Raw genomic sequence first — 14,946 nt, 5'->3', positions numbered from 1 at the left:
AGAGGTGAAAAGAATCAATAATGACTTCAATTTCAGTCTGTTCCTCACACAAAGCTATCGTATGTATTCAGAAGACTTGGATTATAGCGCATGTATCATATGGACCACTTTTATAAGTCTTTTTTGTGTAATTTTTTTTTGTAATATCTTCATTTTTTCCATTTCACAGAAGCAAAAGGACGAGCAACATAACGGCTGAGTAGATGATGGCGGCATTGTAATATGTAGGTGAAAAAGGTCCTTACGCTTCGAAGGAGTCTGAAAGAAAAGCCAAACTGCCGTAGATCTTCTCACAGCCAATGAACATGCCAATGTTGGTGGTATTCACCACTGTCACCCCCTGAAGGTTTCCCATTCCTAGCCCATAACACACTAACAGACAGAACATGCATACATTAATACTACTAGAAGAATAAAATAAATTATGCACACATAGTATTTATCCACTACCAGTCAAAAGTTTGGAATAATTATGTTTTTTTAACTTTTAACTAGAATGATTTTTGAAGGATCATGTGACATGATCACATGGAGTACTGGAGTAATGGCTGCTGAAAAATCAGCTTTGCCATCACAGGAATAAATTACATTTTAAAATATATTTATATAGAAAAGGGTTATTGTCTATATTACTGTTTTTACTGTATTTTTTACCAAATAAATGCAGCCTTTTTGATATGAATTATTCCAAACTATTGACAGGTAGTGTGTGTATAGGCCTATATACATTATTTTGGAACAACTATAAGAATACATCTTATGTTATGAATGGCTTTCTCACAGATTTTGGAACTCAACAACACTTAAAATCAAGTTTGTGTAGCTAGCTAGAATCATTAGCGGCCATGTATAAGCGCATGTTTGTTTCAGCCAAAAACATACAAACCTTTTGGACACTCTCCTTCACACTTTTCACATTTCTGTGATTCTTGTCCATCTGGGTCAACGGTGATGACTTCCTTGTTAAATTTAGGACAGACCATTGTACATGCCACTTCCATGGCCAAATAGTTATCTAAGAAGTAAGAAGTAGAAAGTACAGAATATATATAATAAATACATATGAAGAGAAAGAAAAGGCAAGACCTTTGGACATACAGCAAGATATTGCATTGTTAGCCAATTAAACGTTTGACATACGGGGACACTGTTTAACACATGTGGCTCCAAAGCTGAACTTTTTGTCCTTGTTAGGTTTGGATTGGAAGGTGGTTGGGTCGTAGATGGTGGGCGGGGGGCAGTTGTCTTTACACGTCCCACTGTCATTAAAGTGACGACAGGCCTAAACATGCGAAAATAGAGTGAAACAGATATCATTAGATGTCATTTAGACATGAATGATATAAATGCAATATTAATGATCTTTTTACCAGACAATCAGAGTCTTTCGGCCCCGTGCACCCAGCAGCACACTGCACATGACAGCAATCATTGGGATTCGGACCCTTACAGCGCAAACAGCCAGATGAGCATTGCACAGAGGTCACTGCAGAGAAAGAGGTACATGCAATGGTGTATCATACCAGGCCGGACAAGATTCAGAATTGTCTCAGAGCAAGAATTCCATTACGTTTCAAGACAAAACACAAATAGTCAGACACTTAATTTGGTCAAACTGTGACTATTCATTCTCTTATAGGGAATGCAGAGTTGAACTGATCAGAAATGTTCTCTTGTATAAACAAGGTTAAATACTGTCAAAACAAGTGCCAACTAGATGTTTATTTTGACAGAGCACCAAAAAATGTCCACCACATTAACTAATAAAAAACATGACAACAAATTGACAACAACATTATATGATTATTATAATATATTGTATAAATTAGAGCATTTAGGGACATGAAAATGTATTTATTAAATATGAGATGGACTGGTAATCTTGATTCAATTAAACTGAATTCATGGCAAAAAAAACAATTTTTATCAAACACGAAAAAATACAAATATGTTAATGACACTCACATGTTTGGCAGTCCTGATTTGTTTCTCCCCAACATCCACCGGACCCACAAGCAGAAGGACAAAGAGGACCTGAAAAAATATCATTATTATTGCGCAATAATGCAAAGTATATGATGCATTGAATAGTGTAATGTGTAATGGGATAGTTCACTCACAGTTCTTTGGAATGTCTTGCAGGTGCAGCAGTTTGTTTTCAACTGTTGTGACAGTGTCTTTCCAATTAATATTCCGAGGAAAGCAAAGTTGAGGATTTCCCCAAATATAAACCCCACCGAGCAGGATTTCTGTGAAACAGTCAATCATTTTAATCACAAGTTTCCGGTTTCATGACTGTACAACAATTTTTTTTAAATCATTTTATAGAGAATGCAAACACAAAGAGTAATTTCTATTCAATGAAATATTTTGGACCTGAGCATAAAGAAGTCAATAAGAAGTCACGTGATTGGGAGTTTTGAGTCAGGGGAAAAAATTCCCAATATAGAGGGTTGCCATCTCTAAATTACGGTAAATACACCATGGCTGAACGCAGCATAAGCTTGTTGTTTTGGTTCAGGAGGAACTTTAAAAGGTGGCTTCTGTTTGTTTTCGGCGCTCGGTGACTGTCTGTCTACAACTCTGCTTAGCCTCATTGAACGCAATGATGACATCTGAGTGAGTAATATCTGTGCAAGCAGGGTGAGCGGAGGTATGCAAATAGGTTGACAGGCAAGCAGCACATCCTCTCAGGACCAAATGCAATGATTGGACGAACATTTTTTTGGTCCTGAGACTTCCACAGAAGGTATATATACATATTTTAATAATTATACCACTTCTATTATTAATAACTATCAGGATGTGAAGATAGTTTCAACCAGTATAACAAAAAGTGTCCCTGAATCTTTAAATTAACATAGCTTTAACTGAAATAGACTGAAAAAAATGAGAGTAGCCAGTAATAAGACTTTCACTCTTAAATCTATAATAACCCAATATAAATTTGACTTAATGCTTGTAAGTCCCACACTCCTTACCTGTAAGACTCCTGAGACGTAGTTCTCTCATGCCGAGTCCCGCCTGGCTGTGGTTGAAGTTGTTATGTACTGCGAGAGCGTAGCTGGAGTTATACAGCTGACTGCCCCGTATGATCCGCAGATTGTCCAGAGGAACTGAACGCACTGAGACGTGAGCTATCAGCACATACCCCTGAACCTCCACAATCTCCTACAGACAAACATGAGCATCCTTTCATTTTCATTTGAGACTCATTAATTATTAGTGAGTGACTTAACTGATATGAACAATATGAACAATATAATTGCTAATAATTTGTGTAAGTACTCGTGAACCTTACTAAAACCAAATTACATTTAAAGGCAAATTCAATTCCTGTAATGCCGTACCCTTTAAGCCGTGAACTTTATAAAAATGATTATGCCTATGAAATTTAAACTTGAAGTATCTTTATAAATGGGTATTGCAGACTTTCAGAAATATGCTCTGGTCAAACTCAGGTACACACACACATTATTCATTATAATGTGATTATTCACACAATGGCAAGAAAATTAACAGGAGTTTGGAAATGCATGAGCACCAAAGAAATCTAGCTGCTGTATAATAAAGAGCTATAACACACACAAACACATGACAGTCCCATACCTGCAGAAAGGAGAGGTCTGGAGTTCCCTGCAGATGCGTGATCTCCAGGTTACCATGAACAACTTGACAGCCCTTGTACAGCAGCTTGAGCATGTCATAATGATTCTCAAGACTGGAGGGTAAAGCCAGCTTCATATCTGTCCCAAGACATACTGAAAAGTAAAACACAGACACACACACATCAGCAGGCTGTATAAAATGATGTTGTGAAGGCTTCTGAGTTTCTGTGTGTATGTGATATGACGAATGATTTTATCAAATGAAATGCTCATGACTCTCAGAGCAGCTCTGCAGATGAAATTCATGCGTTCATGTACTCATATAGTGACACCACAGGAGAATTAAGTGCAACACTTACTTCAGCAATAAAAAATTATTAAACATCTGTGTAACGTCATTTGTGCTTATTGGTATTATTGAATTGGATCATTGCAGCAGCAAAGACCCTGGTTAATAAAGTGAGATTAAATACACAAAGAATATTTGTATCCACCTATTTAACATATTTAATTATTGCCGGTGTGTGTAATATTCTGAGTTTGCATTTGACTATTTTTATTCATTTTGAGGAATACTGAATCTGTTTCTGTGCAAGTAATATGAGTAAATGCATGCTCACATTTAGTCTAGACTCTAGAACAACAATAACCATCATGTTTACACAGAACACACAACGACTCTGCATCTTACTCACGATTCCTCTCGACATGGGGATAGGAGAGCTGCCGGTCAATAAATGGGAAAACAAAGTAACTTGCGTTATGTAAATTTAAAAGTCATGCATTATTTTACTTGTTACTTGAAAATTTGTACATAACTTACGTTACTAGTAATGTGTTACCCCAACACTGTTTATTGTTGCGTTATAATGTTATAACCGTTAGTAAGAAGGGTGTGAATCTCAAAACACTGCATGGCGCTCTTTGTGGCCATTGAAAAGATTCAGAATTTGTTTCAGCTACGCACCGGCATGGGGGTATTTGAAAAATACATATCATACACGGGATAAAACCGTTATACCGCATGAACTGGTATACCACCCAGCACTACATAAAATAAAATCAACATCATTTTAAAATGAACATAATGGAAATGCCTACAAATATTAAATTAATATCACTTTACATGTATTATTCACTTGTGTTGTAGAGGAAAATAACACCTTAAAGGCACAAACATGATGTTTCATTTAAAGTCATGACTACTGTCCTCCTGTCTTGGCTTTATCACACTGCAACTCTGTGCAGGAGACTGTAAATAGATGTGTTTGGCACTCACTCTGAGTGTCCATGTCATGACATGTGCAGTGCTGTACTGAGATTTGTGCATGTGTGTGTCAATTCACTGATGATTTATTGTAAATCATCATTCACAGATGATTTATTGTAAGTCACTTTATTCAGTGCCTTGTAAACTGCAGGCTAGCATTTGACAATAGACCAAAATCATTTCTATTACACCTCTACGAGTTCAATGAGCACACATATTTCATGTACCGGTAGCCTTTTGTTGATGTTTTGATGTTTAAAGTCAGTTCATTCTAGTGGCCGGTTGCATAAACTGCTTAAACTAGTTGTACAAGATAGTCATCTAATTTTTTTCTTTAAGGTCATAACTTTTTGAAGTCAATTACATAAAAACACAGATTGGTCTCATTTAAATCTTAAAAATAAGACTGATGACCCCGTGGATAACTGCTGATCAGAATAGTTCTTAAAACAGACTTAATACAGTGGTTTTGTTTATGCAACTGCGGTAATGAAAATGTTCAAATAAGGGTGATTCATTTTTTTTTTTTTTTTTTGATAAGCTATTGTATGAGACATTATTTAAAGAGCTGTTTTGTGCAGTAACATAAGTAAGATTACTCAATGAATAGTAGGACTGAGATTGAATTATAAGTCACTATTTCCTCCTGTTCACACTTCCTTTCCAAGTTCCCTTCCTCCACTTTCATCATCCTAACATTCCCTCGTCTCTGTGCGTGTGTGTGTGTGTGTGTGTGTGTGTTGAATTGAAAACAACTCTCTTCGTCCATGTCTCTGGCAAGCTCTGTTCTCTTTCTCTCTCATTGTACTTCTGTTTCTACATCATTATTTTTTACTCCTACTCAAACTTATTTTTGACAGGCTGAAGTACCACAAACGTTTCGCCAATGACATCCAAACCAACAGGTTTACACACACACACGCATGCTCGGAGTACCTCGGCAACCCTCTACAATGCGAGCATATGCGACCAAATTTCACGAGAGACAAATAAAACATTTCTTTAATTAGCCAATTAGATATAATTTCACGAGTTTCACACAAATAATCAAATTAAAAGAAGTATGCGTATTTGGCGTGCTGTCCGAAGAGATGGCTCCGAGCTCGGTATTTTGGCCCGAACCCAGAGTACTCCCCTTGTATCCCTCATTTGCTCTAAAACTCAAATGTGCTGGTGTGACACGCGAGAATGAACCTTATTGGTGGTTCTAACGTGTCAAGCTATTTTCATTTTTGGATGAACTGTGCCTTTTAATAACAGGTACTCAATAAAATTGCAGTAAAATTCCTAATTGATGAAAAGATGAATGTGAAAATTGGGGATTTTAATGACGAAATATAATACACATTTTTTTTAAATCACAAATACCAAGTGCATAGGCTTTCTAGCATTAATATTAGGCTACTATAGCAACATTTTAGTTAAGGACAATCAGTTTCATAAAATGTCACATATTGATTGGCACATTTGACATGAAGAAGGCAGCTCTACTAAGTAGGATAAAGGTATAGTTAAATATTTTTTTAAAGTTTAGAGGGCTAGATAACTGAACGTAGTTAGTTGATTTTTTTCCTCTGGATTGTTATTGTTTGTCACCGGTTGCATTTCTGGCTGTTCTAACTACTTCTGTTAGTGAAGCGGCGTGTTTTATAGAAAAGCAGACACAATTCATTACTTTTGGTGGTGGTGGCTGGTATCATGGTAACTTGTCTGTATTCATGGTAAAGCCGCTGAAATTGTGTATCTAAGACAATATAATAAAATATTTATATCTTGTGGTCAAAAACATGGTTATTTCATGGATATAGATAAGTAGAATGTTCTACCATGTTGGCCTAGGCAATTTTCCTTTTTGTTTTATGTAGCAATATTATTCAATGCTCTACTATCTGTATGTACCATCTGTATGTACTCAGTTTTTAGTTTCATAATTGCAGCAGAGACTGGTTTGTTTACAGTCTTAAAAAACTTAACTGGGGGTACTTTGCATTATGGCATCACCCCCTTTCTGTTACTTGATGCCCCCTCTTCAGTGCTCTGCATGCTGAACCTCATTGGTTCTTGGGCGTCAAGCAAGCATGTTTGACTTTGAGCATGTTTGTTTAGCAGATGTAAGTGCTCTATGTACGTTCGCTGAACGCTGTTCAATGTGAATAAAAGCCTAAATTAAATCTGTTCGTCATAAAGCGATCGTGCCTCTTCAGGAGACTTGGATTAAACCACTCAATTCACATGAATATCTTTTGCGATCTCTTTATAAAAGATTTGTGAACGTGTCGCAGTTTTGGGTGAATATACCTTGAAGAGAAGGACAGAAATCATTCAGATTTCATTCAAAAATATAATCTTATGGGTTTGAAAGGACATAATGGTGATTAATAAACAAAATTATCATTTTTGGGTGAACTGTGCCTTTAATAACAGGTACTCCAATAAAATTTCAGTCAAATTCTGCTTACAATGTTGTGTTTGTGGTGAAATGTATATTTTGGAGAATCACATTTTTATTTATTCTGTGTTTTAAAACATGCAGTAACAACAAACTGACACAGTAAGCGATGTATAATAGCAAAACAAGAGCTCATATAGACACATTCCTTGTCATTGGAAACTTGTTGTGTCACACGGTGCACGAGCTGCTCTTGGTCTCTAGGACAACAACACAAGAGAGAGAGACAGATTGAATTTAAATCAGTGCTCTTTACCTGTGCAGCGAGTAAATTCACCACACCTACTCTTGGTGTGCGGCCAGACAGGAAGTAGAGTGTGTACTTCACAAGCGTGTACTCAATAGGTTTTCAGCTGCCAAATTCTGTTAACCGCTGCTGTCACGGAGACTGATCTCACAGACAACAACAACAATACAGAAAACAGAGTGCAAGCTGACATTTACAGCCACCAAAGATACACTGCTGTCTACTAGGTCCTGACCTTGGTTATAATAAGAGAAACACCAAAGATCTTCCCAAGACAACCATTACGACCCTTTATCACTGCCCAGAGGAACAGAGTATCCAAACGGAGTATTATCACTTTGACCGTGTCCTCTGGGCATTGACCTCAAATGCTGCTGAATGGACAGGCAGTATTTGCATCAAAATCGATAACACTTTCAATAACACAGCGATGACAAAAACACTCAACTAAAGGGAACGTTTAAGTGCACAATGACAAATGAATTCAATTTGTGAACCAAGGGCATAAACAAAATAGTTTCAAGTGTTGGTCACTAATATAATACTGTATGCAAAAATAAATGTTCCTTATTCATTCAAATACACGTGTAACAGCTTTTTACAAAACCTATCAGTGCTTTTCTACATGCATATTCTATTCTTGCACATAGTCAGTCACACAACAAACAAGAATTACTCAACCGACAGGAAGAACAGGATTCGGATGAGACCTTGTGTCTCTGTGTTTGTGAAGCGTGTATCACTCCGTTCTGACACACTGCTACACGCATACCAAAATACTGATGGGATGCACGTATGCATATGCTGAACTAATGCCTAATGACCTTGAACATATTTTACATATAGAAGCTTTCCTGCAGTAATCAAACAAAACGTACACCACACAACAACAGCCTGCTTGCACGACAAAGCATTAATCAGTTTGGCTATTTATCTAGATTTTTTCTTATATGGGACGGGTTTGATCTTTTTTGTGGCGAGGCTTTAGCTGTTCATTTTGCACAGTAAAAACTTCTTGAAAAATATTCTTAAACATTCAATATTTATCTAGTTTTGGATTTAGAACCTCTACAGAGACCATAGTGACCCAAAGATTGTGAATACATCAAAAACATTATTTACACTGTACAGCAACTTTTTTATTTGATCTGTAAGACCCTTTTTGCGCCGTTTGACATTGTCAGATGTCTTTTTTCGATGCGCATCAAGGAAGTAATTCAGTAAATGTGTTTCCATCTTATTTTTTTATGCAAATTTTTCGTTTATGTGCATTTTGTCGTGTCCATCCAGCATTTTTTGTCATTTTCATTGTGGTTTAAAACTTGGGCTAAGTCTACATTAATCCGGATACATTTGAAAACAGTGTTTTTGTTTTGAAATTCTCTCCGCCACACTAGCGTTTTTAAGCGGTTTCCAAAAGTTTCTCGACCACACAGAAACATCAGAAAATGATAAATTCCCCTTACTGCGCATGCGTAAGCCCTCATAAAAGCTCACTAGATGATACAGACTGAACCAAACAGATCTCACGCAATTCTTTCGGCAGTATCATTTTATTTAGCAAAATATCTCACCATTCACTGATGTGTCCAGGTCGCACTCACTCACCATTATATGTTTGCTCTAAAACGCAACTGCTCTCATGTTTTGCCGCAAGTCAGCAAATGTGAGTAAATGATCTGTCCCCTTTGCAGGCTTGCGATATGAAAGTGTGCAAAGTAACATATTTTAGCAACTGTGTGAAAGAGAATAGCACATATAAGAGACACAATACCTGTATAAACATGAAAACCGTGGTTTCAAATGTATACACTTTGGACAGCATTTTCAAAAAGCTTTGTTTTCGTTCATAAAACCGCAGTCTCATTGAGGATGGAAGGCCAAAAATAAGCATTTTCAAACGAAAACGTATTAGTGTGGAGTTGACAAGGCCTTGGAATGTAGGACACAAATTAAAATAACTACTTTGATGACACTTAATGGTGCTTGTCTGCTATTTTTAACAGCATTTTAATTACCATTCACTTTCATTGTATGGGGACAACATACATTCTGCTAAACATATTTATATTTTTTCTGTTCCTAAGAAGAAAAAAGTTAAATCTATTTGAAACAACATGAGAAATTGAATGATGACAGAATTGTCATTTTTGGAAGAAAATTATTTCTTTACGACGCATCTCAAAAATTGTATGCTAGCTAAAACTGTGGGGGAAAACAGAACCGAAGACAAAAATATCTGCATGAAAAATAGTTTTATTATCTATTAGCCTATTAAAAGCACAACAATCACAAGACAAACTACTTCAGAAAATCAGTAACAGAAAATTGTTCCATCTTTTCCAGTCGTATCACACTTTTAATATTGAATTCTTCATTTATTGTGACGTAACAAAATTTATTGTGACTGTGAGACAAAACTCACAGACTTGTGTTTCATCAAAACACAGACAAGGAAATTTCCTCCTGGCTCTAATGAGTTACAAATCTGACGGCTAAGGCCCGTTCACACCTTCACAAGAATAACTATAACTATATAAGCACATACCAACTGACAGTAATGTGTTGTTTATTATAAGTGAGCTGCAGTTATGTTGTCTGGCTCTTAATGCTCTAGTCAGGTGGATTCTGATTGGCTGTCAATTATCATTCATCAGCAGAAACAAATCTTTCTATAAGTGATGCAATGATATCAGAATGTCTGTGTCATTGACGTCTCTATTATAGTAGAACGATTATTAAAACATTATAGTTATAGTTATCGTCCTTGGTGTGAAAGGGCCTTTAGTCTGATAATAACTGCTGATAAAGATCCTGAAGACCAGTAAGCGTGTGGTGACACTTTCAGCTAACAGCATTGCTAAAAGCCCCATTACAGGTTCTGAAACACTCAACAATGAAACACGTAAAGCATATCTAAGACAGCTCTGTACATCCGCAACAACAGATAACAAGGACAAGCCCAACACCAAGCACAGCAATGAACCAACTCTTAGTTGAGTAACCGCACACACAACACGTACTTATGCATATGCAGAATCAGATGGCAAAAGTTTGACCGGGACTGGTTTTGCTAAGTTTTGAGAATAATTGGAGACGTGGTCACATTAGAAAAGGTCCCATGACAACAATGTCCCATGCAAATGTCCCAATGCCATTGTTTATGGATTCTGCTTATCAACAAGACTGGATGCTTCTTGCAGGCTGTTGACAATCTGAGCACCTCAAGGATGTTTAACCCTTTAAACTAAAGCCTGACAAGAATAGTCAGAATTTTTTTTTTTAATGCATCAGCTTATCAAAAACATTGAAAAAATCTTTACAAAAATTAGCATGTGATTTTTGAATACAATATTTGATACCTGAGGCTTTTGTGGCTCATTCAGTATAGGAGTATATGGAGAGAGAGACAAAATAAGTTTTATTCAGAGGAACAAACTGAGAAAAAATATGCAATTTGTTGTAGTTACTGATAGTTGCCAGAAAGTAAGATGAAATTAGCAAATTAATGTAAATATATGAGATTGTATAACAGACTTATGAATATCAGTTTTATATATATATATATATATATATATATATATATATATATATATATATATATATATATATATATATACACAACTGATATTTATATGCATTTTAAGTCTGTTATACGATCTCATATATTATATGCTTAGTTTTATCATTAAAGATAAAAGTTTTTGAAAAAATCTTTTACAAAATGTGCATATGTGATTTTTGATACAATATTTGATACCTGAGGCTTTTGTGGCTCATTCAGTATAGGAGAATATGGAGAGAAAAACACTTTTTATTTAGAGGACCAAACTGAGAAAAAATATGCAATTTGTTATAGTTGCTGATATAGTAAGATGAAATTAGCAAATTAATGTATAACAGACTTAAAATGCATATAAATATCAGTTGTCACTCTCTATATCTCCCAATAATGTCTCAGTTAGATATATATATATATATATATATATATATATATATATATATATATATATATATATATATATATATATATATATATATATATATTATATTATATATGCTTAGTTTTATGATTAAAGCTCATAAAAGATAAAAGGTTTTAAGATCAAAACTTTGTAGCATATAATGCTTTTATGGTGGGGGGCAAAAATAAAAGAGATGTACAAATAAGTGTTTCTCAAAAACCTGATTTAAAAAAAAAAACTTATAATGTATAGATAATCAAGTAGCCTAACTAAGGACTAAGTTGCTTTAGTCCATCTTAAAATATCAAAAAATATTACTAACAATATAAAAGTTTTTATTGTTCTATTTACTTTATAAAAAATCCTTAAAGATTTCACAGCAAAAAAAAACAAAAAAAAAACAAAAAAACTTGTGCAAAATTACCTGAAGGGGATATTATTATTTTTTTTTTACAATTTTACTAAAAGGCACAACAAAACTTTTTTCAGCAAAGTCTTGATCGTGTCGACAATTGAGATGCCTTAGAAACAATAACAAATCAAACTGAAATGCAGAAACACATTTGTTTTGTACGTGTGTAATCAGAAGCTGACACTTACACAGAACTTTAAAGCAAACGACCTTTGGAACAACTTTCAGTGAGCAGGAAGGAGTGTATATGATTCCTAAGAAAATATGAATTCTTCCACCACTGAGTGCATGTACAGTACACACAGAGAAATTAAAAGAAATTCAATGTGTAGATCTAGGTAAAAAAAAACAAAAAAAACAATAATAGTTTATGAAAGTGGTATTTTTGTGTTGAGAACTACAAAGTTTAAACTGGTATTAAACCTCCCATCAATTCAGTTTTGTACACGATTTTTGTTAATCTCTGTGAGATCATAATAATAGCACAAAAAAGAACAAAAACACCATGATTTTAAGCATGTACCATAGTAATACCTTGAAATTATTGCACTTATCCTATGTAAATGGTTATTACTACGATGGATATCAAAGTACAATAGTAATACTATCTCAAACTACCATTGTACCATACTACATTGTACATTTGCATGTCTGCTACCACTATTTATTAATTAATTGCCATTTTTATTATTGATATTAGCAGCACTGCATCATCATTATGATGTTGTTGTCCTGTGTTCATGACCCAATTGATTGCTTTTGAATTATTACCAATTGTTAAAATAATAACTTGTTGTGTGTCATCATCATGTTGTTATTCTGCGATTATGACCCATTTAATTGTTTGTTATTCTATATTATATTTTTTACAAATTTTGTTTAGCATTACGTTGGTTTAACATTACGTGGTACAGTACGTTTGGTTAACAGGATGGTGTAATAGATTTTTTTTATTGTCTGCAGTTCTTTTTGTATATTGGTTTAATTTTATGATAAGGAGTTGTGCCCATTAAACTCATGAGCTCTTGGCTGTCAGGTTTCAGCGCTATTGTCATGCAAAAGTTGCAAATCAAGTTTGTGCGACATACTTCACCTACGACTAATGCGAGAACAGTGTGAGAAAAAAACACCGACGAGATTTTTTGTTGTTGAACTTATCCACTTTAAATAAGCATAAATTAGTTAAATTAATACAAGTTTAAATTGTAAAGTTGTTTACTCTAGTAAAACAACAACTCAAATTCCACACTCCGTCTACACACTGAAAGCAAGCGACGAACAGTCGCGTGAAAATGCAGTGGGCCCCGCGCGCCGGTCGCGTATTGAGCAGTGTATATGGGGTGTCAACCGCTTGAGTAGAACAGTTTCAACACAAGAATGTCCCCCGCTGCAGTTTGTTCGTGTTAAACTCTATTTCTGCTCAGTAACTATAATATGGGAATGTGTGGAGATGACCCACCTTCTCTCCCTGTAGCGTCTGTAATTCCCAACAGCAGCAACAGGACCCAGACGAGCCCAAAACTTCCGTCCGCCTCCATCGATTAGTCCTCCATTAGTTAATAGTCCTCCAGTTCATACCCAGATCTCGAATATGTTACACAGATCCACCTCGTGTAGTTTCGACGCTTTTAATATTACTGTTTTCTTTTCTTTGTTATTTCACGAATACCAACAACTTCCTGGCAGGAGGGAGTGCGCCCGACTCTCCAGTCAGTGTGTGCATGTGTGCGTGTGCCATAATGCGCGCGCTCCCGCGGAGGAGTGGCAGTAGATTGACTCCAGCCCAGCAGTTCAGCAGCTCTACTGACATCCAGAATCAGTGACAATGAGCTTTATTGCCAAGTGTGCTTACACAGAAGCTCCCAGTGCACAGACAGAATGACAGAGAATAAATATATTAAAATACAAAATAAACAATAGACAATATACATGCATGTTATATGCAAGGGAATGTGAATAAGAAGCATGGATGCTGAATAAATATATGCTATAAAAGAGTGTTGTGTATTGCACATGTTTATTGCCCAGTGGGAGCATTTAACTGTTCATGAGGTCCTGAGGAAAGACACTTTTCTTGTGCCTGGCTGTTCTGGCGCTCAGTGATCTAGGGTTCTGCGAGGGGTCCAGAGTGATTTTGCCTGACCTTGCCAACTCACTCTGGACGAGTATGGTTCTTGGAGAGTGGGAAGGGGTGTACCAATGATTCTCCCAGCAGTCCGGACTATCCTTGCATTGGTTGAATTGGTTTGATTCGTGCAGACTAATCGGGAGCAGTGTTAAAACAAGGCCATGGCTAGTGGTCATATTTTTTACTTGCCAACTTTAAATAAAAAGCATATTCGATCAATTATAAAACAATAAAAAAACTTAAAATATAAAACACAACACATAAAATCCATTCAACAACACTACATTTCCAGCCATTGTTGGCCCAAAATGTGCCAACCTGTCCTTAGGCAAGTTACATTAAATTTGTATTATAACTTGACTCTTGTCTGAATGTTAGCGTGTTACACAGCCTCTTACAAAAACTATGATACTGACATTTTAGAGACAGAATTCATACAAATATTTTAATTTAAGACAGTTCTGAATAAGGTGTTTGAAACAAACAACAAAAACACATTTGTGTCAATGGACTTTTGACTTCAGCAATTAGCCTAATAGGATTTGTGACAACTAACCCCACTCTGGTCAGTAGTCAGTTATGGCTAGCAACTTATCATATTTCTAATTCAATTCTATAGGATACTGTCATTCAGATATCAGAAACTATTTGCTTCTGAGAACTATTGCAGTTTTATTAGTAAGACTTTTTATTGAACTTTCAATACTTATAATGACGAAATAGCTATTAGTATAGTACACCAAAAGAATTAGCTTTAGTAATAAATAGTTACTGGAAAAACTGGAATGGTTAACAATTAAAAAGTCCAATATTTAGTGAATAAGGACAACTATTTCAGTAGAGCTAAAATAGATATAATCACTAATG

At 35.5% G+C, this 14,946-nt stretch overlaps 1 protein-coding gene across 1 annotated transcript in view; it reads right to left on the bottom strand.

Annotated features, from left to right (window-relative positions):
- Positions 1 to 13,696, bottom strand: part of erbb2 (erb-b2 receptor tyrosine kinase 2) — a 33,829-nt gene extending 20,133 nt beyond the window's left edge. The window contains exons 1-9 of the mRNA XM_079594468.1: positions 13,411 to 13,696; positions 3,610 to 3,761; positions 2,982 to 3,171; positions 2,121 to 2,249; positions 1,966 to 2,034; positions 1,371 to 1,486; positions 1,141 to 1,282; positions 887 to 1,015; positions 246 to 372 (exon numbers count right to left, since the gene is read on the bottom strand). Coding sequence (XP_079450594.1) covers positions 246 to 372; positions 887 to 1,015; positions 1,141 to 1,282; positions 1,371 to 1,486; positions 1,966 to 2,034; positions 2,121 to 2,249; positions 2,982 to 3,171; positions 3,610 to 3,761; positions 13,411 to 13,489 — 1,133 coding nt within the window. The 5' untranslated portion in view covers positions 13,490 to 13,696. The remainder of the gene's footprint in view (positions 1 to 245; positions 373 to 886; positions 1,016 to 1,140; positions 1,283 to 1,370; positions 1,487 to 1,965; positions 2,035 to 2,120; positions 2,250 to 2,981; positions 3,172 to 3,609; positions 3,762 to 13,410) is intronic.
- Between the last annotated feature and the right edge of the window lie 1,250 nt (positions 13,697 to 14,946).

The sequence above is a fragment of the Phoxinus phoxinus genome (assembly GCF_949152265.1).
Source record: "Phoxinus phoxinus genome assembly, chromosome: 21".
Taxonomy (NCBI): Eukaryota; Metazoa; Chordata; class Actinopteri; order Cypriniformes; family Leuciscidae; genus Phoxinus; species Phoxinus phoxinus.
This window is presented reverse-complemented; position numbering and strand designations above follow the sequence as displayed.